This window comes from Emydura macquarii, unplaced genomic scaffold (genome assembly GCF_026122565.2).
Source record: "Emydura macquarii macquarii isolate MOO-44397 ecotype Brisbane River unplaced genomic scaffold, CSIRO-AGI_Emac_v2 contig_499, whole genome shotgun sequence".
NCBI classification, from domain to species: Eukaryota; Metazoa; Chordata; order Testudines; family Chelidae; genus Emydura; species Emydura macquarii.
In genome coordinates this window covers 10082066-10108795 of record NW_027130636.1, presented here as the reverse complement: position 1 = coordinate 10108795, position 26730 = coordinate 10082066, and the positions used below count along the sequence as shown (strand labels likewise).

Below are 26730 nucleotides of genomic sequence, written 5' to 3'. Positions count from 1 at the left end.
ATATGGAATTGTCTAATACTGACTGCAACTCAGGTGACATAATGGTCTTTCTGCTCCTTTGTTGGATGAGCTAAACTTTTATAAAGTACATCAGCTTCCACCAGCTCTTTATTAAATTTCAGCTGTGGACCAGAAACTGGCTGGTTATATGAACATTGTTGCAAATAAAACTTAGGTTATAATACCTTAGTGCACAGCAAATAATAAAAAATCTGAGTAGTCACATCAAAAACCAGTTTCTAATTTTGGCAGTCTGTTCACAAACACGGTTTATATTGTTTGAAATCCAATAGTAGCAGATTGCTGAAAGCCATCACTTGCCTTTGTATCCCACCTCCCTTTAAGTCTTCCGTTACCTTGGTCTCTTAACTTAGTTATTAAAATATTAAGATCACTTTGAACCCATCTCTTCAGTTCCACTTCATGTTGTGTCCAGTATATGGCTTTGTTAGTACCTGTCACTTAGTCTTTCATTTAAAATTCTGTTCTTTGACTAGAAAAGAGGAATGTATATTTTTAAGTTTATCACCTTTAAATTGGTAATACTGCAAAGAATACATCGCTGCATGAAACAAGGTAGTGGTAAACAGTAGTATTTGGAACAGTTCTTTAAAAAAGAAGTCCTGATTGGGGCCTTTGGGTGCTACTGCAGAATATTTAATAATTGATATTACTTAGTGTTTCTACCTTGCAAGCAGGATTCTTATATTTCGCCTTGGATGGAGCACAATAATCTTGAAGAAGAAAGAAGGCACTTCCAGCCCTAACAGCCACTGTACAGGTCTTTCTTGAGTGACAAATATACAAATATTTTTAGTGACTTACACAGTTTATAATTGATACTTTTTATATGGTTCATTCATGCTGACCATTAAAGTTAATTGCGTTTAATACCTCAATTTGATGTTTATTTTTGCATGGTAGCCTGATGCTATTCAGTATTTTTTTCAGTGTTCTGGAAGTAAATCTAAAATCACTGCTGATTAAATTTGTGGAAGACGAAGGACAGAATGACAAATGATGAGGATAGGCAGTTTCATACACAGCTATCTGGATTGCTTGGTAAACTGGGTTCATTCAAAAAATGCATTTTAATGCAGCTAAATGCAAGGTTGTACATCTAGGAACAAAGAATGTAGTCCTTAATTACAGAATTGGAGACTGTGTCCTCGAGAGCAGAGAGAAAAAGGTGGGTGAGATTGTATCTTTTATTGGGCCAACTTCCATTAGTGAGAGAGACAAGCTGTCAAGCATATGCACAGCTCTTCTTCAGGTCAGTAATTCTGAAAAATATTTAAGGGTCATAGTAACTCAACATGAACTCCCAGTGTAATGCTTTGGGGAAAAGAGTCAATACAATCTTTGGACTGACATATAGACGGAGAATAGAGACTAGGAAGACAGGTGATTTTTATCTCCATAGGGCATTGGTGAGATCTATTCTGAAATACTATGTACAGTCTGGTGACAGCATTTTTAAAAGACCATTGAAAGAATGGAGAGGATACAGAGGAAAGCCACAAACGTTATTTGAGGGCTAGAAAAAAATGCCCTAGGCATGGTCTCTAGACACACAAGTTTCACTGGTGTAGGTATGTCTATGGGGGTGTTTGTGGGGTGGTTTTTTTTTGTTACTGACATAGCAATGCTTGTAAAAGCCCTAATGTAAATGCAGTTATACTAATATAATTGTACCTATAGTTTGCACACTACAGGGATTTGCAAACATAACTGTACTGACAAAATCCTCCTATTATATTACAGTGAGAACTTTAAAGAGTTAAATGATTTTGCTTATCAAAAGATTGAGAGGTGACTTGATTACAATTTAGAAGACATTCAAGGGGAGAAAATACTGGGTACAAAAGGGCTCTTTAATCTAGTGAAGAAAGACATAACCAGAACCAATAGCTAGATGTTAAAACCAGAGTAAGTCAAATTAAAAATCTAGCACAAATTTTTAATAGTGTAAGTGATTAACCACTGAGATAAAGTACCAAGAGATGTGGTGCATTCTCCATCTCTTGATCTCTTCAGATCAAGGCTGGATCCCTTTTTGGTAGATATGGTTTAGCCAAACATAAGTTATTGGGCTCCATACAAGAGTAACTGAGTGAAATTCTATGTTCCGTCTTACACGAGTTAGACTAGATTATCTAATGGTCTCTTCTGGTCTTAAGGTCTATGAATATGAATTCTTCTTTTCTGCCAAAAGTGAAAAACCTGTTGCATAAAAGCTTGTTTCTGGGGGATAAAGGAAAAAGCCCCCCACCCTTGCTTCAGTATTTCTCCAAAAATGTATATGGGCAGCAGTAGCTGTAATGTGCTGCCTATATTTTGTAGTGCATATGCTATTCTGCTCTAACCAACATTTCTGACTTCCTTGTTGGGAATGCCTAAACCTGATAGAAAATGATATTTGGCACTGGAGCCCAATGCAAGATTGTAAATTGGTTTTCTGTTTTTAATATTGGCTTAACAATAAAACAAAATTATGAAATACATATACAAAGTAATAGGTACATTTGATAAAATCAATTTTATAGAGGATAAAAACTGAATTACGTTACAATCCCATGTTGGTAATGAATTAATATCCCTTCTCTATAGATGCCAGGTCATCCCAATGTACAGATTTTTAACATGAGAATGTATCAGCCTATCATTAGCGGTAAATACAGCTTCTTATTGAAAAGTCCAAAAATGTGTCTGTTGTGCACATATATTTTATCCTTTTAGATCCATTATTGTAATCTTTTCTTGTGTTTAAGTCAATCTGTATATTTTTAACATTGTTTCAAAATAACAGACTTGGTATTAGTAGTTCTCCCTTATCTAAATCATACTGATTTTGTTTAATTTTTAACAAGTTGCTACTACTTATCTGCTCACACAATAGCAGGACATTTTCTGTGCTTATTCATTAGGTGTTAAGTATTAACATATCTGTGTAATTGTTGTCAGAAGATGCTTTTTCATAATGGCTACCAAGAAATAAATTATTTTTCTTGGCCTGCTTAGTTTGTTTATTACATATTAAATGGAATACTACCATTTTCACCTCAACCTCTTCACCTCTAAATGAGTCAGCATAAATCTATGTGAGTACTTGACACTGTTTTGGTCTGTGGTATGTTTTTAAATAGTGGTAGACAAAAAAGACATTGTTAAATTGGAAGCCCTACAATTGAAATAATAAAGTTGTAGGAGGCATTACAATTTTAGACTATTGTAGCTGATTACTTGCCAAATTTGTGAAAGTAGGAATTCTGTGTAACTGTGTTTTACTTAATGTAATTGACTTGTGCAAGTCATGGGGAAATTTGAGAAGTTTGACAGAACTTTTTGTCTAGAGCATGGTAGTCCAGGATTTCTGATCTGATAGGTAACCAGAAAAGCAAGTATGACATTCCCCATTCTATCTGGACAGTGGAACAGTTGTGTCCTCCAACCTAGAGTGTCTTTCACACTGTTTTGCTATGAGAACAACCACTCCTGACCTGTTTGCATACAGCCTCTAGCATGAAAAATCACTCCCAACTGAATGCATTGAGTATGCTAGACAGCCACTTCTGAATTACATTGCAGAGTGACACCAGCAACTTCCCAGTCCCGGACTTGTCCCGAGAAATGTGTGTCTTGTACTGCCCAGTTCTTTCCTTCTGCGCAGTACAACCTCACAAAAATCTGTCATTTTATTAATAAAAAATGATATGCACAAATCCTGTTATCTCAAAGGGAGACTCCAGACACTTCAGTCCAAACACATATTGGTTTAATTAAAACAATAGAACAAGTTTATTAACTACAGAAAGATAAATTTTACGTGATTACAAGTTATAAGACATAAAAGTTAGAATTGGTTTCTGCTTTCTTCAGTTTTCCAGTGTTCCTTGAACTTCATTCTAGCTTCAAAAGAATTGTTGAGGTTTGCATTAGTGAAGTTTGAGTGCCTGTAATCTAGTCTTCTATGTAATAACTTTAATAGAGATGCCAGTAACTGAAAATGTACTGTACTGTTTGTACTTCTCAGAATGTTTTCTAAGTAATAGTTATGCAATCAACTTATTTATAATTTAGTCACTTCTTTCTTAAATAACTTCCTTTACTGGGTGATTAAGTCTCAGTGTGACTCTTTCTAGCCCATATTGAACTAGCCTGTAGGAGAATGTACTTTGACACTGTAAATAAGAAGAAAAAATGTTTAAAATTAGGGATTATAGTCCAGAGTAGAAGTCTTGTTCTTTAGTGTATTAAATGGATCACAGGGAAAAGAACTGCTTGTCAGTGTTCTTGCATTTGTTCTAGTTCTAGAAAGAGAAACAGTTGTCCTTGTAGATTAAGACTTTTTCAAGCATCATCTATTGTGTGTATTAAAAATAAAAAAGACAGCAAGGCAATCTTAATCCTTTTAGAGTATCATTTATGTTAATTATACTAATTTAAAATTGTATATGATTTAACCCATGTTCCATACAGTCATTACAAACTATTTATGATTTAATGTGATGTTTACCATACAAATTTTGTGCATAGCCAAATCATACCTTGGCACAATTGGAAATTATGTACAATCTGACACAATGAGCCACCATGTCTTGGATGCGCACTTTATGCTAGTATTGACCCTTTCTGCCATCCGTGGAACGCCTTTAGAACATGGCATGCATAAGTAAAATCCAAAATGTAGTTCCATGTAAGCAAGATGCTATTTATAAAAAGAAACGAGGATGATGAGGTTAAGGTTGAGAGCAGGAGAAGGATAGAATATCAGTTTTCCACCCCAAGCCATAAGAGAGATGGTATAAGTGAAGTCTCCTCCAAGTAGGGAGGAGAGAGGTCTGCATTTAAGATTATATTTTCACCCTGAAATAATGAGATTGGAACTGGGGATCTTTTCCCTGAAAGTTAAAAATAAATTAGAAGTTAGACCAAAAAATGTAATGTAGCTTTTTAATATACTCTTGGTTTTGTGAGGAAAAGAAGATCTGAGTTTGTTTGTGAACTCTTAGGGTTGACCGTACTTGTTACAGCAAGTATCTAGCATTGAACTGGAGGGATCACATTGTCTCTGTATACATCCACTGTTTGATCTCTCTGCTATTTATAGACATTACTTGTGTGTTAATTTCAAACCAACAACTTAAAGGAAAAAGACATCATATCTCATTCTTAGTGCCCTGCTTAGCTTTTGGAAAATTGGATGTGTACCCTATCTTTGTGTTTGCACTAAACAAAAAAAAAAGTAGTTAAATTCTGTATTTTCCAAATTTTAGCACAATGGTGATACTTTAAAAATCTTGTTTTTCATTTGGCTGGATCAAACTTTTCTTTTTCCACCAGATCTTGTTAGGGGAGTACAAACAGTAAAGTATGCTTAGATATTATGATGAGTGCTCAGTGAAAGGTTATTTGTGACCTCTATTTGCAAATTAATAAATAGGTCCAGATCACTGAGAATGGCAGATGAGACAAAGAAACATGCTAATTCAAAAGATAAAGCTGTCTAGATACTTGTTAGCAAACTAGCTTTTTGAAAAAGTTCTCAATTCAATTTTTAAAGCAGCAAACAAAGCTGTTTAAGTAATCTGCAAAAACAACCAGATGCTGATACTGGGAGAATGTTATTTGACATGGTTCAAGAGGCTGATTTTTTTAAATGAATATCACATGGCACTTCCTTTAGACTTTTTCTTTTTTATTAGACAGATGTGGTATGTCGCAGTTTCCCCAGCCTCATATGCACACTGCTGTCATGTATTGTAGCTTGCCTCTTAGAGTAGTTTTATGAAGTTAGCAAGAGAGGGAGATCCTAAGTGCTTTGTGTTACAGTTCAGGGCAACTGGACTTGAACTTCTCCTGCGTGGTCCAGCAAGGCCATCCACTTTAAGGCTTCCAGCTTCTCAGTTGTTTCTTCTCTTGGGTGGAGACCTGCATTGCACTCCTTTCTGACCAGGGATGTTCCAGAATGAACCATTTCCTGCCTTCATTGTGCATTTCCCAGTGAAGACAGCATAGCCTGATTTTAGTGTTTTAGTAATTTGAATGGGGTTATAGGTTTGCCAGTTGATCTGATCAGAAGATAATGAGGTTCTTGTCCCAGAACCAGGCTCCAGAAGAGTTTTATAGGGACCCCGGGGTGCACAGCAGGAAGGGTCATAGTGATAGCCAAATTTGTATAATTTTTATAAGTTTTTATTAATGTAAAAAATTGATAGACAAATGACTGATATAAAGAAAATAAATAATCAAATATATAATGGATAATACAATCTTAATTTAGAGACTCATATGATATATATATCTACGATATGTTTTGGATTAATATACTCACACCCTTCCCTGATGACCTGGTTGAGAGAGAGATGTCTGGTTCCTCAACTTTTAAGAGGGGCAAAGTAGGCAGTGCTCGAGGGCTAAGAACTATAGGACTAAGACTAACACTACAAATAATACTAAGTATAAATGAAGAACAAAATCTTAACACTAACCAAAAGAAGCTTCAGGCAGGAGTAGCTGACGATCAATCACTCCAAGTAGCATGATTTGCCCCTTCTTATACCTTGAGCAATATGGGTCCTCCTTCTAAGTCCAAACTTGGATTTGTCACCCTCAAATTATTAGGGTACACCTATTCTATAGGCTGGCAGGTTTGTGCGTATTAATGGCATATCCACATCCCTTCCAGACGGTTCCAGACAGTTTGTTTGTCTCACCTTTATTATTTCTGGCCCTTTTGTGGGTTCTGTAGTGTACCTGTGAAGTTTACTTGGGGCATAACCTGTGACAGCCCTCCTCCCCCTGTTCTGATGCCTCCTGACTTATCTAGGGTAAAGGTTATAACCATATATGTCTTATCCTTTTACTCATCATTATTTATCTGGGCCAAAGGTCCCGAACATATGTATACTAGCTGCTTAGCTTTCATACTGGATGTGGCCTGTAGGGTACCTTGCATTACAACTACAATACTGTAATATAACTCTATTATAATCAAACATCTATACTTAAATCTATAAGGAAAGATATATGCAAGCAAGCAGGGTAGTCCTATAGGCTACAACAGTCCTAAAAAGAACTGCTTGAGGTGAGGTTCTGTGGCTTGCAATTTGCAGACGGTCAGACTGGATGATCATAATGGTCCCTGTTGGCCTTAGAGTCTGAGTCTTTAGAGACTGATAACGAAGTGATTGCTACAAATATAAGCCACCACACAGTTCTTTCTAAGCAAGCCTACCTTTATTCTTAAGGTAAAAAGCATTACAGAGTAAACATTAAAAATAATAGAAGAACCTACTAATAAGCTTACCAGGCATCATCCTATCCTAGGGATTTCTTTGTGGTTACAAGTTCATCAGAGCTTCAGCTCAGAACAGGCCCACAGTCTTATGAGGCTTCAGTAGGCCAAGTCTTTCCACTTCTCTAAGAATTGGGGCCCTCTGTGAACCAGAGGTCCTGTCTGTTTGCAGGCCCTGAGTCAGTTTAAACCACAACCTTAAATTCAAAACTCTTTTATTTGTCTGTTGGTGTCTGGAGAATCCAGTTTGAACTAGTATATGCATATCTCCCCAGAGGTGTGGTTTCAAGTGAGGGCGCTCATGAGCATCTCCCTCCCTGCTAGAGAAAGTCCATACAATGCCACAGCAACACATAAAAATTGCATTTTTAATACAATGTACCCTAAAGGTACTAATCCTAATTCAGTGAAGTTTATCTTAATTCCATAAGGTTTGTTCAGGATATTTTAGGATATTGTCAGTGTGTCACGTTTCGTATGCTTTTTCTCGCGCACAGCTATCCATGATGCAGCACTGGCTTTTAGGCAGATATATGTTTGCTTCAACATGGTAGGATTTTCAGTCTCAGGAGACACAAGTGAGGTTCCCACCAGTGTCACTCCATTCCTGCAACTGAAATAGAAAAAAATAACTTATATACTTAGTTTTATATAATACATAAAGCATCTTGCAGCAGTGGTCTCTCCTCTCACCTCCTGTGACTGAAGGCTTGGATTTGCTTGCTGTTGCCAGTTGGCAGTCCTCTTTCCTACTTTTATAAATTGTTTGTTGAAAACTCATACCGATACGTCTCTGTTTATGGATAGAGTATATGCAGATATGAATAAGCTACATTTGGGAATTGAGTTCTGTTATTTTTTTATCCTCAATCTTCAAGTTAAAATTCTAGCAAATATACCCAAAAGTCATATATGTTCATGGACAGTATTAATGATATGGAACTCATAAAACCATGATAGGTAAGTCTAATTACAGACCTTCCTGCAATTCTAGGGGCTAGACCATTTTAAATAAAAAGGTAAAGGAACTACCCTTTAGGGAGAAGTTTACAAAATCCACTTATTTTATAAATCTAGAAATTGGATGTACCTGATAATGTTATCCATTATTCTATAGTTAAATGAGTTAGTGTAATTCTTTGCAGGTGTTTTTATTATGAAAGCAGTGTAATTGTGGGCAGAAAAATTAGTATATAACAATATCATCTTTTGACTCACTAGATCTGCTCCCTATGTTGTGTTCTGTCGTAGCTGCTTGTTTCATGATAAAATGCTTTTTATGCTCTACATTTAGTAACACTTATGTCCCATAGCTGTCTTGGTTCTAGAGCTGAATTTCTACTCTTGTTCACACATCTTCAGCAGAACTGTTCAGACCAAATTCTACCTTCATTTGCAACTTTAATTAAAGATAAAGGTGATGCACAGGTGTAACTGGGGGATAATTTGGTTTTTATAGTATTTATTATCAGTAGTGACACACAAGCCAAAAAGAATCCAGCTTGACTTTTAGATCCCAATTTGTGTTGGCAGGCAGTGATGGGGGGAGGCGGAGGAATCTTTTTAGCTGGTAAATTGACCAGACTCTGTCCGGAAGTAAATGAGACAAATATGGAAAGCTACAATGTCACTTGTACAGAATCAATTTTCAGAGTGGAATCATACTTTAAGGGAACACTTTAAATGCTGCTGCTATTTCTAAAAGGGGAGTCATCCTGTCCCCCTCTCTTGTAAATAACAAATCCTGGAATACCTGTGAATTCCTTAACTGTTTGAAAATAACATCATTTTTATTAAATAATAGTTGATATTTGTGTTTTCACCATAGAGGACTGCATTACACTCACATTTGGCAAAATATTGAGACATTTATTTACTTTTGTTGTCTTAATTGAAGAGTGGCTTGATCAATAATGGGGATGCCTTTATTTCTAAGGTATCAATTCTCTCTTCATAAATACTCAATTTTTTAGCCTTTTATCAGTGCTGATTAAGACATTTTGAGGTATGGTGGAAAGGGAGTAAAGTAATTTCACCATATCAAAGCATTGGGCATATTGCTTGCATCTGTTAAAAATTGAAAATACTATATTAGAAGTGTGACAGATCTGGTTACTTCCATTTTACTGATGTTTTGCTACTTTCTCTCTAAAAGTAGACTGATTTAATTATTATCCACTGCATGATGCATCTCATGAGCAGCTGTATTATTTCTTAGACAGCAGCATGTAACAGTTATGTTACAGTAAGTTTTATAATCACATACTGAGTTTACATATTTATGGGAATTTTCTTGGCTAAAATCTTATATAGATCTGGTAACCTCTGACCTTCAGGTCTTCAACTTGTTCGCCTCATACCTGATACAACTGGCTCATGTAAGAAACTATAACTTTTGCAAATTCTAATTCACATGTAAAGGCATTTGAAATGATTGAAATCTTAAAACTGAAAAAGCTTTTGGTGACCTGTGATGGACAGATCAAACTAAAATTTTTGGAGTCCGTAATGAGTGAATGTACTAAATTTCAATATTGTAGCTCAGTGAGGTCTGGGAGGAACTTTTATTTGGTGAGTGACATGTAACGTGTATGTATTACATTAGGTGAGAAGCTTTGCTGTAAATTAGATACTAGATTTTTTTAATACTGATCCATGTTACTGGTTATCATTCTCAGTGGCAGGTGGAGATAGAAAATAACTGAGGTTCAGGGTGACATCCTTTTTTTGTAATGACATTGTAACCTCTGCTTTGTCAGTTTCAAATTTCTTTTGTCTCCAGCAGAAGTAACCCATCAGCATTTTTCAGTGCAGGATTTTGTTTTCTTGTAGCTGGTCTAGAGTTCTGGAAGTACTGTCTGTGAAATCATTTATGGGGAAACTTATTGTGTGAATGAAGATAAACAAATTTAGGAACTAAGGATCTGATATTAGAGCATTTATAGGTGTAAAAGTTGATTTTTGCACTAGAAAAATTTTCTACTTCCTATTTAGTTTATACGAAGATATGACTATTGAATGCAAGAGCTTAACTATTCCTTGGAAAGGTCTGCTAATTTAGGGCAGAGGGCACACCTAGTCTTTGAAAGAATTGTCTCTGTTAATGTGATCTTCAGTATGACAGGGTATGACCCTAAATGATTTGTTTAATCTTTTGGTACTGGCAATGAAACTTCTATTGCCAGCAGCCACGTAGGCATTCATTTGAAAATAAGTTTCAATACTCAGCAACAATAAGCCAGGACATATCCGATTGTTAGTGATTTGATTTTTCTTGCCAGCATAAAATGGAATAACCCATATATTTTTATCTTGCTGGCATGTGGTTTTGAAATATGCTATTCGTACGGTATGGTGATTCTGAATAATTTTTAATTTCTGGCTGAAACACTAGATAATGATTTCATCTTGATTTCTTGAATTCTTTGTTACATGTTTTAGAAAATTAGAAACCTAACTAAAGTAATGTACAACTTAGTGATGGTTTTGTGTTCTAGTTTAACTGAATTGCATTGTATACTATATTAATGCCTTTATATGCTTTCTAGCTCTTCATGTATGCTATTACTGTGGACCCACTGTTTCCACCTTTGATATTCTTTTATTTTCTGTTTCCAGGCGAAGCAAGAGTTGCAGAAGGAAGACCTGTGTAGCTTGCAATAATGCCATTCCCCTTTGGCAAGTCCCACAAGTCTCCTGCAGACATTGTGAAGAATTTGAAGGAGAGTATGGCAGTTCTAGAAAAGCAAGATATCTCTGACAAGAAGGCAGAAAAGGTATATTTATGGTACTTTTTGTTGGGTTTAATCCTTTGCTAGTGAATTATTAAACTTTAATTGTGGGGGAGGAGACAGAATTTACAGGATTTACAAATTAACATGTGAACTAAATAGAAAATATTCTGATTTCCCTTCACACACTGAAGATGAAGAAAAAGTTGTGTTCTGTTAAACTGAGGCTTTGATCTTTTTTGATCTGGAATCCTTCTGCCTTTGGCCACTGCCTTCTGCCTTTTTTCCGACCAACTTAGAAGGAAGTAATTCTCTGTGGATCTAATTTTAATGGATAAAAGGTAATACAGCTGTTGACTATCAGTTAACAACCCTTGCACATAAGGGGAAAATTCCATATTAGTGACCTAACACCTCCTGACACCGAGCAGCCACCATTATCCAGAAGCCACTCTAGGAATATGCATATGCTACCAGACTACAAATAATAATAATAATGGCTTGGGTTATTAAAAAGACTTTCAGTTGAAGTAGTGAATGTTTAGTCAAGAAGTACACCAATATCTGTACATGAGAACCATTGTTAGGCAAACTTCTATGTTAAGAAACTGTTCCAAAATAGCCCCAACATATGGAATACAATTTTATAAGATTATCTTCGTTAATCAGCCAGTTTGTTAGTTCTTTGAGCTGATTACATAAGACAAGTTTCACTACATCTTCTTTATTAGATGATTCCTGTGGAAGATCCTCCCCAAGACCCATGTCTTCTACAAGAAATCAGCCAACAAGTAATGGCTATGTTGTCCATCAGTCTGCAGTAGTGTATTGTATTTGTTTACAATAAAGTTTTTTATGATTTTTAACTATCAGGACTAATCAAGTTATGTAATAATTCTGACCCATGTATTGACCTGATCTTTAACATTACTCTTGTCCTCTTTCCCTGTTTCTCTTATTGTTTGTTATTTATTACATCTTTTTTCAGATTAAATTGTGAACATTTTGTTGCCAGAATCTTGTGTTTGTACAATGCCATACACAATGGGTTTCTGACTTTGAGTTTTGGAGCTTTTGGGGTGCTACTTCAGTGCCAATAAGTAAATAATAAACAGTGGTAAGAAGTATCTACAGGTCTACTGACAAGATGAATAGTCTGGGAAGCACATACAGATGAATAGTGGAATTAAGTGTTTAATTACAAATTTCATCACAATGTAAGAGAAGTTTTAATGTGTCTTCCTAATTAATGCTCAACCTGAATTGTTCAGGAATTTTATTTTTTCCAAAACAACCGTTGAAGGACAAGGCTAGTCACTTATTTTTTAACATATTCTGGGAAAATATGGGCAAGCCATCAACCATCTAAATAACAGCTTAAGGAAGTACTCTCAAGTAAGGTACAAGAACCGTTTCTACGTCCCTATTTAATGCTGGTGCAAGATGTTCATCAGAAAAGACCTTAAATTGAAAAACTCAATAAGAGTGAGTGGGTAACATTCTACAAAAGAAAGAAGTACTTAAAAACAGTAAAACTCACAAATCCCAAAGCCATAACTAAAGATGAAATTTAATGCAAGCCAACTTCCAAATAGATGTAAATCAGCCTGCAGTTTTTACTGCTCTGTACAGCAATGATACAGGATCTTGCACATTCTCAATGGGAACTGTGAAGCAAATCTGAGGATACAGATGATGTAGGGGTTGGATATTCTCTGTGGACTAAGAGATCTCAGAGCATACTTGCTCAGAGCATCCATACTGTCAAACTCCAGATCTTTTATTTATTTACTGTTTTTAAATGGAGTACATTTGTTCTGTGTACAAATAGCATTCTCTGTAGGGCAAGTCCCTCAGGCACATAGTGGAAAAAAATGCTGACTTGATCTTTCATTATAATGATTCATAAAGAGCCTTTACACTCATTTAATAGGTGTACAGTAATTTCTGAAAATGGCTTGGAAAAGAATGTGATTACAGTTTTCATCAGACACTTTCTATGGATTTACAAACTTCCTTAACCAGACTGTAAACATTTTCAGGTAGAAACAACAAATTGTTTGTATGTGAAACGCTTAAAGTTGGGGCCTGGTCACTGGGACTGATGTTTAAAGTTATTTATGTTTAAAGTTATGCATATGCTGCCTTAAATGCTGTCAGAATTAAAGCCTTGATGTGTACATATTGTATCCCTTAATATAGAAGGTGTAGTACACTGAATTTGAAAAAAAATCAGCCTTACGTGTTATCTGCAGATCCAAATAAAAGGGGTATTCAGCACTCAAATGATTTTAAACTTTGGATATTTTTCAGGATATAAAATACTAACTTTTAGATCCACATATACTAAATCAGTACTTTTCCTCCCTTTGCAAAACTTCCTCTCTGGACTCAGCGTCGGATATGCAGTACCAAGGCACAATTTGCTCCTGCAGCGTATTGCTATAGCTCATGAGGTCGCTCACCCACATCTAAACATTCACAATGAGGATACAAAAAGGCTCAAGGCCATAAGTTCATTTCATTCCTTTTCTTACTCTCATTTGTGTCTCTTCCCTGTTGGCAGTTTTAGCTTAATTTTTTAATGCTTTAGTCTTTCTCTTTTTAACAAAAATATTTTATTGCTAGTTTTGCTTAGTGCAAACTTTAATTGTGTAATTAAATTGAGTATCAGCATGGTTTAATTTATGCATATGATACATGGTGGATCACAACTGAAATTGCCTCTAAGAACTTCCAATCTAATTTGAAATGAGGAGTAACAAGGCAGGTAACAAACAGTAGAAGGGAACTGGGGAGGGTACACAAGGGTATCTATATAAACATTACATAGGTGAGTTGTCGCACAAGACAATAGTTCCAAATCATCAGATTTTTTTCTCATCTAAATAAATATATAGGTATTTGTTGCACAACCCAGACATCATTGTTTTGCTGATTTCTTGTAGATGCCATATGTGGTCAAGCATTATGCCTCCTGTCCAGTAGAAAAAAGTTGATGAATGCACATTTACTGTCTGAAATGTCTGGGACAAGAGCATTCACCAAGAGGCTTGTCAGAATATGCTAGCTTTATCCCGTGGGCCCACCAGGGTCAGACATACAGACAAATGATCTTGAAAACCCACTCTCTTGCCTCTAAATCTGAAACTGATCATGCATTGCTTGGGAACAAGGCATTTGAAAATCTAAGGAGTCAGACCCCTGTGGATTTTTGTTTTGTTTGGTTATACTGCCCAAATAATTGTATCCCCAGCTAGGAAACAGTTGTAGAGCTATTCCTCCTGGAGAAGAGAGGGCAGTGTACCATGGCCAAGGACTTTAATGTAGTCTGGCTAGGCAGTCATGCTTATAGAGGGGGACATGAAGCAACCAAATGCCAATTCCTGTGGGGCACTCTGGCAACATTTCCAAATGGAAATATTTTGGTTTTCAAGGAAAAATTGAATTTTTTTGCAGAAAGCAGATACTTTTTGTGAAAAATTCATTTGGTTGAAAACCCTGTTTTCTTTAGAAGACCAGTTTTGATGGAAAACTTTGGACCAAATGTATGGCCAATATGCTTCTTTTTCATGTTGACCTACGTCAACCTGTATTGAAGAAAGTGTCTATGCACACCCACATCTTGATATTTATTCATCTTCGTCTGTAAGACCCACCTCTCCCTGTCCTAGCCTGTAGTTTTCATCCTCTCTGCAATATAATTTTGCAATTACCTTTTTAAAAGGCCAACAGCTCTGCCTCTAGACAAATGGAAGCAGGTTATCTCAACACCTATCATGGAAGATTGCCCTATCAAAAAGGCTTATTTTTTTCCCCTTAGTTGTTTCCGGATTGTAGTTCACACCATATCATGGCGCATCATTCTGCCCTACCAACAGGGTAACAAAATCATAGATCTTTTCAGATTTCTAAGGTAGTACTATTTTTACCACCTTTCTCTGTCTTTTATCTCTTCTTCTGTTCTGCCTCACTTTTCCTTACAGGGACCTGCATAAATAACCTGTCAAATAGTCAAAATGAACACAGGTTGAGCAAGAAAACTTCTTCCCCAGTCTAAAAGGATTCTACTGTAAATGCCCTTATTCCCTTCAGCTCTTACGGCTGAAACTCCAAACACACAAGTTTGGATATTTCTGCTACAGCACTGTATTAGCATAGTTTTTGTTTTTGATATATAGCTTATAATGTTTCACATGGAGCAGTAGCAGAAAATCATATTACTGTTACTGTGACTCTGACATCATACAGTCCTGTTACTATTCTGATACACCATTTAATAAATTAGGCTCTTGAAATGTAGAATTGAAAAGAAAACATCTAAATAGAAATTTTTTCAACTTTAAATTGTAAATCACCTTCCTAATGGAATGTTAGGGTTATCTTTATTACACATTTTGCTTTTCTTTCACTCAAAGAAGATGGAAAAAGACAGATTATAAAATGCTGTGCAGTATAGGCACACACTCACGCAAAGTCTTGCTGCATAATCAACACATAAGAAATCTTGTGAGGTACAAGTACATGAGACAATAGAGATTGTGGCACACCTTGTTTAATTATACAACAGTAGTCTCCCTAGTATCTGAACAAAATATGTTTCATTACAGCTCAGAGTTTAAGGATTTTCTTTTTTAAGGGTAAAACAATTTATTTCTATGCTGACATTTTTTTAAAACAATAGTACAGATTAAATCCTACAAATTGTGTCTGAAGTTCTCATAGATTTGCAGTGCATACTACAAGACTGAATCTTTTGAAAAGGAAGCTGTAATTACTTCTGTCACCACTTTTTCTTTTTCATCTACTCTGATTACATATGCTTGTGCCACTCTGCTGAAATACAATCCATTCACTTCTTTCAGTCAGAGGGAACAACCTGCTGATTTAGATAATTATTGGAGGAGGGGGCGGGAAGGAAGAATCTCTTCAGAAGGTAGAAAATTGTTAACTCATGACTATAAACTTTAGAGTAATCCCTGTATATTACAATGTGCTATTAATAGTTTTCCCTTGTCCATGTGTGTTCAGAATGGTAGACAAAGGATTTTACTCTTGTTGCTGTGTGGGTGAGGAAAACTTTTTCACATGCCCTGTTCTGTTTAAACATTTCCTTTAATATAAATTGGACTTAACGCTGAACTATAACATTAATTTGTATTTTATTTTAATCTCTTCCCTGCTTTTTGTTTTCATCAGCATTTATTTTTATACTGCTAGTTTATTTGGTTTGTGGCACACATTTGGTATTGTGAAGGTAAATATTTACTCAGATTGACATTGTATCAGTTTACTCTGTTGCACCAGTCTTTGCCCTCCTCTTGCCTTGACTTCATTTGGGAACTGTTTGTCTAGTTTTTGGTCAAGGTGGGTGAGGTAATATCTTTTATTGGACCAGCTTTTGTTGGTGGGAGAGACAAGCTTTCAAGCTTACCCAGAGCTCTTCTGAGACAGAGCTCGAAAGCTTGTCTCTCCCATCAACAGAAGTTGGTCCAGTAAAATATATTACCTCACGTACCTTGTGTCTCTAATATACTGGAACCAACTCTGCTACAACAACACCGCATACATCGTCCGTATCACAGAAGAGGGAGGGGGAACCTAATTTCCTATCTAAGGCCTTGAAATCAAAACCTTCCCTTTTTCTTTAACTAATGACTCTTTAAAATGGCTTGTCTTATATGTATGGCCAAAGCAGAATGCTGTTTTATCAGATCCTAGTTTTCAAAGTGAAATGTAATGTGTCATACTGCCTGTAAGTCATAAATAAAGTTTTTATTGTAGTTTCATTCAGTGAGCTAATTTCCTGATTTACACTGAATCACTCTGTAATTCAGATGTTCACAGCTGAAGGAAAATTAAAGATTAACTACTTGGGTTCTCTGCCTTGTCTGTTTCATGGAGCTGCTGCTCAGAGGGAGAAGTCAGTAATACAAATTGTTTGAAGTAATAAGCTAGACTAGGTTCTCAACCTTTTTTTCCCCGAGTACCACTCGGGTCAGGTACAATCAGGTCAAGTGATACTTGACCTGACTATACCTGACCCAAGTACCACTCTGGGGAAAAAGGGGGGGGGGACGACGGACTTTCAGCGGCGGCCGGGTTTCACAGCGGCGGCGGGGTTACATGGGGGGAACAGTGCCCTCCGCCGAAACCCTGCCGCCGTTTACCCCATTTATTAAAACAAATTCCACAATACCGAAATAGAGATCTTCCTTGATCCCTGTAGTTGAATCTATCATACTTAGTATTGACTCTAAATACAGTGAAACTGATCTTTAATGACACACAGACTACCAGCAAAAATGAGTTGCTTAGTAAAAGTGGTATTATAGTTGGATGGGATAGTTGGATGGGAGCGTGAGTATACTTAAGGTTAAGATGATTTTACTGCTTTCTAGTAAAGGTGAAACCAAATTATACTTGGTATATGTGGGAATATAGTTTCTTAAAACTGAAAGTTGTCTAAGTAATCTTTTATTCGGTTAGTGTTTTGCATAGGTTTCATTCTGACCGTTATTCACCTAAAAATGGTACTAATCATCATGCATTGTCAGTTACTAGCATATAACATACAGGAAGACAGAACTGGATTCTAGAATGAGCTTGCCTTCTGGCCCTCTTGCCTATGAGTTAGATCAAGAGAGGAAGAACTTATGGAGAGGTAAGAGCCTCTGAGTAGTCAAGGTTGAGACTTGCTTTCCATTATAAGATCAGTCTTGCTTCTTTCTCTAAAATCCTCAGAAAACATACTTCAGATTTTGTGTATGTAGCCAGAGAATCACTTTTTGTCCAAAGTTGAAGTGATTCAGACAAATAATTGTTGAGATATGAAATGAGATATGGAACTTACCAAAATAAATAAATAGACGGTAATCATGTTTTGTTTTGTTTTGGTTTTTTGTCCATGTCTTACCTCAAGAGCACCTTGTCCTAAGGACTTCAAATGAGGCTCATTCAGAAGGTATTGGCAAGCTCTTAAATCATGGGAAACCATTTTAAGTCATGGAAAGGCCTATTTGGGAAGCTATTTACTTGTATATTAACATCAGAATGGCTTGTCAGGAATCCCATAGGCTTTTTAAAAAGTTTTAAATGTTTGATGGAAACACAAGCTCTTTTTCTTTTAGTGTGTAAAAGTTTAAATCTCTAGTCCTCTTCCTTGCAAGAGAGCCTTCAAGGTTATCCTGATTCCTAGGGAGGTCTTGTGTTTTTTTCCAAAGAAAGAGGGAAAAAATGAGAGCCCAAGTCATTCTCACCACCTGCACTCTTGCCTAAAATGGCACCCCTGCTAGTCCAAAGCCAATAGTCACCCAGAACTGTAGATATCTTTTTTTCCTTTTCACCTTTATGCCTAAATCAGGAGGACAGGCACTGTTTGAATCTTCATTGTTGGTTACTCTTTTCAGCTATGTGGATTTGGCTTCAGTGACTGCACCAGCAGTGGTCTCTGGAAAAACTGTCAATGCCCCTCTTTTGTTAGCTAGTGCAGCTTCTCCTCTCCCTCCCACCTGCCACTGTATATTCATCCCTCAAAAAGAAAGAAATCCCCACTGAGTTTGGATTTTTCCTGAAGGCATTTCTGAATGTTTAAAGGACTCTAGGAAATGAACACACCCCCATTCCATAATTTGGGATTGAGTGGGAGATGTAGCAGCTCTCTCCTATCTTCATGCCATTGGGCCTTATGTGCCCAGTCTTATTCTTTAACAGGGTTCCCTTTACAACCAGGCTTAAAAAAAATTTCCCACTGCTTTCTCCCCAAAATCACATCCTCTGCAATTTAAAGGAATAAAATAATCATGTATTGTTTATTGTGGAACATTCCGTTAACTTTCTAATTTTTTTAAATCTGCAGGAGATATTGTGACCCAGAGAGTTCATGTCCAGCCTATGTTTCTTGTTGCCTTACTAAGGTCACATTGCAAATACTGTGACATTTTTATCAATAGGGAGACAGCTCGGATTGGGAACAAGAATCAAAGGGGAATCTTAGGCAGTCGGGATTTTAAAAGATCTGACTGAACTAAACAAATATGGAGGCCCTAAGTTTCGCAGGAGTCTCTGCTTTTTATCTACCTCAAAACAAGAATGGCTTACTCTTTAATTGTGTATTGGTTGTGCTGACTTTAGACTTCTCTACAGTTGTATTGTCCACAAAAGGAACTTTCTTAACAAGCTGCTTTTTAGATAAATAGTGTTCTGAAAGCAATCATTCCGGCTTTTTATTAAGATTTCATGTACTACTAATCAAAGAAGTATAATTATATGTGGAGTGTATACAAACGTCATTGGCCCAGATCAGGTTATTATTACGTATTGATGTGCTTATGAAAGATCATACTTATTGAAGATGCTAAGAACAAACAGTGTGTGTACAAAACCAGTTACAAACCAATGATTTGGAATGTTCATTTTTCAATAATTAGTTAACAAGTTAGTGCAAGTACATCATGTTTAAACAGAAGATTATTCTACAAAATATCATCCACTTGTAAGTAGGGAAGTGACCTTTTTTAAAGTTGTGTTGTTGGGTTTGTATTTAGCTATATTCTTGAGGAAATGATTTTAAAACAAGTAAGGTGCACTGATAAATTGGAGTAATTTCCCATGGCATTTCTTTGGAGGAGCAGACTGTTCTTCAGACTTGTTTTATAATAGGCAGTTTTGCCTCTGGCTTTAGATTTTTCTCATTAAAATGTAGTGTAAATCATCAGGTTTAATATTTTTTTTAAATAATTTAATTCTGAAACTCTTTGTTCTGTTTGGTTCAGAAGGAAAAAACCCACAAAACCTTCTCCACCTAGTTTTTTGGATGTCAAACTGATGGTTTTAAAATGCCATGTGAAGCCTTGTGGCCTACCCCTTTAATGGCTCCAACAAAAGCATCTTGTTTAAAGAGACTCTCATTACACTAGAGAGCAAGCATATCCTGAAAAGATAATGATGAAAGAAACCTAATCCACTCTGCAACTACCATCTTAAGGTGTCTTAGCTTCTGGGAAGCAGGAGTGTCCCTTGTGACTCTGAGTCTAGTGAAAAACTCAATCTCAATATTTTTGTGGCATCTGTACTTTGACTCGAAGACTGTCTCACTATGCATGCACCAGCCTCAGAATGTTCCCGGTAATTATTTTCTGATCACAGTCAGCAAAGGAGCTACCCACTGGAGATATCGGATGGTTCTCAGTGACACAATTTTGGTTTTATTAGTTGTAGCTTCTATTCAGGGATCCTTTAGTAAGACTTCAGTCAGCCTCAGTGGTCAGTTTCTGTCTGGATAATTTGTCGCAAGCGCGAGTAGTGCATACTGATAAGACTCTGAGCAAGCTGCATCAAACTTGAGTTGTTGCTTGTGGTAGACTACCCTAAATCTTAAAGTGTCTGCAGCAAGCAGATAGATATACATAGGAGTTCTACCAGAAATGGCACAGCTATTCTGCCTCAGGAGATGAATAAAAAGGATACTGAAGAAACCCCAGTAGGTGCTCATTTAGTTTATGCTGTGAATGTTGGCTCTCTTGCTTGTTTTATTGGTAGCTTCCAGTGCATGTCTACAGATGAGGCTTCCTATGTGGATCATGAAATCCCAATGGAGACAAAGATTACAGGGTTTTCTCATGGGTTCAGAGTGAAGGATGTCATTTGGATTCCTCAGCCTGACTTAAGTTCAGGAGTAAATTTTCAGTTGTAAGAAACTTCCAAGGCTGCCCTCACAAATTATTATACCTCCAGGTGGGCCCACACATGTTAGGTGTCCACATGGCAGATCTTAACACCTGGGGGACTTGGGCTCTCCAGGTACAGATCATGTTTCTTCTTTGAGTGGTTTTTCTGTGGCTGCTCCATTTCATGTGTGCCTACTTTGATTGGATACTTTTAGTAGCAGTGTCATGCATGCACCCTACACATGCTTGTGCCTTGTGCGAAGACTATATGGGGCTTCTTGGGCAAACTGCCCTCATTTCCTTTTCAACCGCCTTTGACCTAAGACGTAGTCTACCGTGTGTACTCTCTCAAATATTTAGTTAGTTAGCACGTAGTCAGTTACCGGAGTGTGTAGTTTTTGGAATAGTTCCCTTTTTTACTTTTTCTTTCACATACCCCCCCCAAAAAATGTTATTCATAGAATATAGTTAGATAATATAGCAATTACAGTTTTTGGAACAGTTGTTCCCTTTTTTTCTTTCACACACAAAAAAAAGAGAATGTTATTCATAGAATATAGTTAATTAAGATTTTCCCTTCTAGCGGGTCATTTTTTGTTTTTTTGCTTGGGAATGCTGGGCTCCCTGGAATTCAAGAGGTGCCTTTCCAGCTGTGAGGCTATTTTGATTAGTGACAGGCAGTTTCAGTGCCTCTGCTGTTTGGTTAATATTCATATTCCCTGTAAGTGCAAGCTTTGCACTTCCTTCAAAGATAGATCCTGGAATAATATGGAGATCAAGTTTAAACTCCTGATGATGGAGCAGACTTTATGACCAGCTTCATATCCAGGAGCAGAGAACACCCCCTTTACATAGATTTCCTGGTACTGCTAGTGCCCCATCCACATCAAGATCTCGATCACTAGAGACTGTTACAGATGTACATGGTACTGCAGCACCAAGTACATGTACAGTACCGAAGTCTTCCACATCTTCCTTTAAGCAGAAAGAGGTAAGGAGTAAATATTGAAGATGATCTTTGTCACTGACATGCAAGATAGTTTTAGGAACTGAGGTCTCCGTAGGGAGTTCCATACTGGCTCCAAGTGATGCCAGTATGCAAATATGAAGAAGAGTCAGTAGTTTAAGACAGACACGGTGCCAAGTTTGGGTACCACTTTTCAGAATGGCAGAGACGCTGTTAAAAGTTCTAAGCCTTTCCCTGAACAACACTCGCTGCTTGTAACACAAAAGTCAGCAGTACCAAGGACCGCTCAGTTGCCTGACTTGCTCCCATGCCAAATGCTTAGTACCAGCTGCCATACTCCACAGATTCTCACTTGACCTCATCTTTAATATCAGTACAGCAAAAAATTAGGTACCCTAAAGACTTGATAATTTTCAGAGCTAGTGTCTCCTCTATTAAATGCTGGGGGCTTGGCAGTGTCAAGACTCTCTTGGTCACTGACCTCTAGTGCCTCACTTGCCCTTGTCTGCTTTGCAAGCTGAGAAGCTATTCCCACTCCCTCCCCTGAAATATGTGGAAGAGGACTCCTTAGAGACTCAAATTTCAGTGCTGCATTCCCTCGTCTATTCTAGGACACATTGCTTTCCGTCTTACACTGATGTATTACAGAAGGACCTCAAATGACACCCACATGGCAGGAATGCAGTTGGATGCCATGTGGGCCCCCTCAGTGGTCGAACTTGGTACCGTGGGAGTTCTTTCTTCAACCATTTGCAATGAAGTCTTCGCACCACCAGAGGGAATAGTGAAGGGCCTATTCATTCTTTTCAACCTCCCCTGCCAATATGTATGTCAGAGGAGGAGACCTTTGAGGAGCAAGAAGCAAGGTTGGGTGAGGTGATACCTCTTAATAATAATTCCTCCTTAAAGCCTGATGATGTTGTGATGTCTGAATCACCTTCTGTTGCATATGACTTCAGGCAATTTCAGGAACAGATGAAGTGAACTGCTGCTGACATGCTTCAGATTCCCTGAGAAAATGTTCAGGAGTCCCACCATAAATTCCTATATACTTTACACACTTGGACATCTATGGAAATTGCAAGTCTGATCATTGAAGCTCTTATGGAGCCAGCTAAGACTGTATGGCAAACCCTAGTTATCGCACTGCCTACCTGCAAGAGCATGGATTAAAAAAAATATTATGTCCCTGCCAGGGAATCGGAGTTTGTTTTTTCACCCAGCTCTGAATTCCTTGGTAGTGGATGTTTTATCTTTCTGGTCGCAGATCTTATGCTTCAGCCACACTTCAGTTCAGAATAGCGAACCATCGGGTGCTCATGGCCAAATATGACTATTTAAATTACAAGAGATTTAATTCCTTTATTGAACACCTGTCAGAAGAACATCGTGACAAATTTAAGGCTGTTATACAAGAGAGTCAGCTCCTAGCAAAGGCATTGTTCCAGGTCTCGTTGGATGCTCCAGATATTTGAGCATGGCCTATCCACTACAGTAGTCAGAGTGTCTTGGCTGCAGCATGGCCCAGAAGAGGTCCAGAGTATCATTGACAGTCTCCCATTGGTAGTCGCATGCTCTTTTCTGATTCAATGGACACATCTCTCCACATTTGAAAGGATTCAAGAACCATGCTGTGATCCCTAAGGATTTATATTCCTGTAAATAAGAAATTTAGTAGGTCTTAGCTGGAAAAAAGAGCATGCCTGGCCCATATTCAATTTATTATAGACCATTTGACTAAAAGATGAGATACTCTAAAAAGAAACCTTCAGCTATGTATTCTCAGCCCTCTGTGTCCTCCAAGACACAGTTTTGATGGTTTGCTCAATAGTCTCAACTATCCAATCGACAAAGTTTAACAGTTTTTTACAGCTGCAACATCTTACCCCCTTCTTCCTTTTGGATGCTAACATTGGACAGATGGGTTTTGGAAGCCATAACATCTGATTATACTATCCATTTAAAATCTCTCCCTTCTACCCATTGTCCTTTTCAGGGACTCTTCTCATGATCAATTACTGGTGCAGGAGGTGGCCTCGCTTCTCCTTTTAGAAGCAATAGAACCAGTTCCTGTACAGCACAGGGGAAGTGAATTCTACTAAAAGTACTTCTTGATACCCAAAAAGAATGGAAGGTGGAGGCTAATTTTAGACCTCAGGTCTCTAAATAGATATGTAAAACTGCAGAAATTCAAGATGGTGATCCTTGCAGGAATTATTGCCTCTTTAGATTTAGGGATATTGCTTTGTGACCCTCAGTCTACTAGATGCATATTTTTATGTCATTATTCACCTTTCACACAAGAGGTTTCTGTTTTTTAACCAACGATGAGCACTGTCATTCTGCCCCAAGGATTTTCTCATAGATTCTTTTGGTTGTTGCTAACTGTTCTCCAATGGGTTCTGCAGTCACTCAACTGGTAGAAGGACCCTGCCATAGTGAATCCTCCTACCATAGTGATAATGTCAGGCACTTCATTTTGTTTGTTGTGGGACACATCTGGGACCTCACAAGCTACAGGGCAAATGATGACTACAAGAGCCAGTTTCACATCAATATTTTGGAATTGAGAGCAATCAAAATGCTTGTCTATACTTTCTACCTCTAATCAAATCCAGATCAGTAAAGATAATGCTAGGCAATGTAGTATGCCTGTATTATGTCAACCATTAGGAAGGAGCACTTTCCCTCTCTCTCTCTGCAGAAGTGATGAGGCTCAGCAATTGTTGCAGAGTCAATTGGATAGTCATCTCAGCTTCTTATCTCCCACATGTTCAGAACACCCTGGCAGATGGCCTCAGTAGACATTTCTTTCTAAGTTATGGAACTGCACTCTTGACCTTGCTGCATAATATTCTTAGCTTGTAGGTTCCTAGGGGTTGATCTCTTTGCCATGGCAGCCAATGCAAAATGCATCAGGTTTTGCTCAAGAGGTGGTCCTATCCCTAGGAGTTGCTTTTCTCATCTCATGGATGAAGGGGCTTTTGTATGCATATCTACTGACACCGTACTGTTAATTTTTCAACAAGATCAAACAAGATTGGGCTAGAGTAATATTGATTACACCAACGTGGCCAAGACAAGTTTGGTATCCCTATCTAATCAGACTCACTTCTCGCCCTCTGTGGTGGCTTCTGATCAGTCCTCTCTTACTAATTCAAGATGCCAGTCGAACACTTCACCCTAACCTACATACTCTGAGGCATGGTTCGTCAATGATTGTCGGAAATAGAGAGACCCTGTTTGTCAGAGATACAACACATTTTATTTAATAGTAGAAAAGAATCTACAAGAAATACCTCCAAAAATGGAAACGATACTATCTTTGGTGTAACAGTTATCAGATTTTGCTGACTCTCTCCTCTTCCTAGGTATTGGATTACCTTTTGGAATGGAAAACATAGGGTCTTTCTACTAATTCCATTAGGGTTCACGTAGTTGCAATAACAGCTTTTCACTCACCCATAGGGGGTTTTTCACTTCCCTCACCCAGCTGTGGCAATATTCCTAAGAGATTTGTCAAATTACCCCCCTCCCCAGATCAGCGATCCTACTCCTAGCTGGGACCTGAACCTTGTCCTTAATTGAAATACCTTTTTGAGCCACTAGTTATGTGTTCTTTAATAGGTTTATCAATGAAGACATTCTTTTGGGTAGCTATCATTTCTTTCCAAAGGGTTGGAGAATTGGAGGCTAGGGTGTCCTTAGAATTTCATATTAATTAAATCATTCATCTCTTGTATATTTTCCCTAAATACTGTTGAACTAGACAAGAAGCCATATTCCATTCCCTAGATATCAGGAGGGCATTAACCTTTTAGCTAGATAGAACCAAACCATTTAGAAGATCTCCTAGAATATTTGTATCCATCGTGGACCAAAACAAGTGCTCAATAATTTTGAAATAGAGGTTATCAAAGGAGATCTCCCTTTGTATTAAGATCTGTTATGACAGAACTTGTGTTTTGAGAGTGATGGCATTCTACAAGAGCACTGACTGCATCTATAACCTTACTTAAGGATGTACCAGTTGCATAATATGTAGAGTGGCGATTTGGTCCTCTCTTCATACTTTCACTAATCGTTATGCCTTGGTAGCTGTGGCAAGATCAGATGCTGCTGCTGTAGGCAATGCAGTTCTCTCTTCTGAATAGAACTCTGCTCCAACCTCGCACCTCCTTATGGGGGTACTGCTAGGAGTCACCTGATGTGTAGCACCCAAAGGGACACTACTCAAATAAGAGGTTACTCACCTTTGTGGTAGATGGAGTTCTTTGAGATGTGTGTCTCTGTGGATATTCCGCCTGCTCTCCTGCTCTGCTTCAGTCTCCTTTGTGGGACTTTGCATTGGAGAAGGAGTTGAGGGCATTTCACCCATGCAGCCACATACAGCCTTGGTGCTACCAAAAGTCTCTGATCGAAGGGTGGGGGTGCTGGATCACCTGAAGTGGAGCATGCACAGACGGACGCATCTTCAGCTTCAGTTACTGCATAAGTTGAGTAACCTCTGCATCAGTGTACTGTAGACAAATGTAGTTCTCGGTGTTCTAAGGAGAGCCTTCCCCAAGCTTATAATATACTTATTGGTAATCTTTGGTCAAACAGGCCAGTAAATTCTGGACCTTGCTACTTACCTATCAGAGGGAAAACACAATTGCATTTGCTTGCAGACTGTAGCTATTTGTTTTAGATCCGCAACAAATATATCTGTTTTAGTGAGTAAGGGATCAGATCTTTCTCTCATAGGGGAAATTAGGGATAGTTGAGACACGGTCTCCATCATTGGAGATTTTTAAGAGTAGGTTAAACAAACTCCTGACGGGTGTGGTCTGGATAATGCATGGTCCTGCCCTAAGTGGAGGGGACTAGATTAAATGACCTCTCAGGGTCCCTTCTAGTCCTATGACTCTATGCTTTGTATCAGAATTATATCTATAGAGAAAGAAATATATTTAAAGCAGTACAACCCTCTAGTGTGGATGCAGTTATGCTGATATAGCTTATTCCCCTAATGATAATATAGTTTCTAACCATAGCTTCTACTATAGTTGTACCAAAATTGTGTAG

General features: G+C 37.7%; 1 protein-coding gene across 6 annotated transcripts in view; it reads left to right on the top strand.

Annotated features, from left to right (window-relative positions):
• CAB39 (calcium binding protein 39) overlaps window positions 1–26730 on the top strand; it is a 125822-nt gene that overhangs the window by 80062 nt on the left and 19030 nt on the right. For 4 of the 6 annotated variants that reach the window (XM_067538920.1, XM_067538918.1, XM_067538916.1 and 1 more), the window contains one exon: window positions 10916–11073. In XM_067538920.1, coding sequence (XP_067395021.1) covers window positions 10960–11073 — 114 coding nt within the window. In that variant the 5' untranslated portion in view covers window positions 10916–10959. Of the gene's footprint in view, window positions 1–10915; window positions 11074–11222; window positions 11370–17299; window positions 17693–26730 lie in introns of those variants that run through there. The other 2 variants (XM_067538921.1, XM_067538922.1) reach the window with 2 other exon arrangements.